Source organism: Saprolegnia diclina, assembly GCF_000281045.1.
Source record: "Saprolegnia diclina VS20 unplaced genomic scaffold supercont1.47, whole genome shotgun sequence".
NCBI classification, from domain to species: Eukaryota; Oomycota; class Saprolegniomycetes; order Saprolegniales; family Saprolegniaceae; genus Saprolegnia; species Saprolegnia diclina.
The window spans coordinates 185,070-186,269 of NW_008246114.1; the positions used below are offsets into that span (position 1 = coordinate 185,070).

General features: G+C 64.9%; 1 protein-coding gene across 1 annotated transcript; it reads right to left on the reverse strand.

Annotated features, from left to right (window-relative positions):
* Window positions 1-7: 7 nt before the first annotated feature.
* SDRG_12173 (hypothetical protein) lies at window positions 8-1,055 on the reverse strand (the record flags this gene model as incomplete). Its single annotated transcript, XM_008618234.1, has 2 exons — window positions 8-201; window positions 252-1,055. 2 exons carry the CDS (start codon window positions 1,053-1,055, stop codon window positions 121-123), a joined length of 885 nt encoding a protein of 294 aa, XP_008616456.1. The 3' UTR covers window positions 8-120.
* Between the last annotated feature and the right edge of the window lie 145 nt (window positions 1,056-1,200).

A 1,200-nucleotide genomic window follows, 5' to 3' on the forward strand; every position in this document is an offset into this window, starting at 1 on the left:
ACGACCGACGCGGCAAGAGCACCGGCGTCGGCGTTGGGTCCGACCAAGCGGACCACAGGCGCCACGTCGACACATGTCGACCCGGACGCGGCAACGTCTGGTGGCGCCGACAGCATGGCGTCAACCGTGCGCAAGACGACCGACGCGGCGAGAGCACCGGCGTCGTCGTCGGGTCCGCCAGTGCGGACCGGGGTTGGCAACCTAGCGCTGAGCGCGCTTGCTGCAGAGAGGAAAGGCAAAGCCGACCCCACGCCCCCATGCATGCAAGCGCGTGAGGGTGTGGAGCCGCCGGCGTGATCGCACTCGACCAATCGCACGGCCTTGCTCTGCGCCGGTGCTGCGGTTCCCGACACGGTGCATTTCCCCTTGAGCACGTGCCGCCAGCGTTGCAGCTTTTGGGCGAGGTCCTCTCGCCCAAGGTCCGCTTGCTGACGCTCATACGCGTCTTGCTCGCACGCGTGCTGCAGCTGCAGCTCGCCCGCTCGGACCTTCTCTTCTCGCTCTTGCATCGCCCGGGACCAATCTCGGTTCGGGTGTGCGCCGCGCGGCGTCGAGCAGATCGGCATGTACTCGGCCGGCGTCACAACTGCTACGACGCGTCGCCCATCTTGGATGACGCTCGAGAGCGAAGGGCGACCATAGGTCCCCTGCGGAGCCGCACGACGCTCCTGGCCGTGATAGCTCGTCGCGACGGCAGGCGAACCACCCGTACCGAAAGACGGCGGCGGTGGTCGCTGACGCGCCTGGTACCCCGCGGCAGCATAGCCGACGTGAGTTCCATGTCTTTGTCCATCGAACAGAGACTGCACGGGTCCTTGCGAGACATAGCCTTCGTGGTGCCCGTAGTGCCCGGTGGCCTCCGGGATCCGATGCTGGCCCGGCCATGATGCGGGGTCCAGCGCCGGACGACTTGTTGCGCACATTTGACGCAGCGCGGACGGCTCGTTGGGCACACAGAGGCCCTCGTCCCACGCGTGACGATACAACGACTCGCGGCGCGAGTCGAGGTACGTCGGTTGGCCTGCGGCGCGCGTGGTGGCGCGTACAGGGTCCATGTTGCTTCGAAGCGTGAGTTTTCTAGTCGTAGCACGAACTAATAAATTTATTGATGTGTCGTCGGGTTCGAAGGGCCGACGCTGCAGACCGCTCCTTGACAATGCACTGACAAGGAAGCGAAAGAAAGACTGTTATTACTTCATT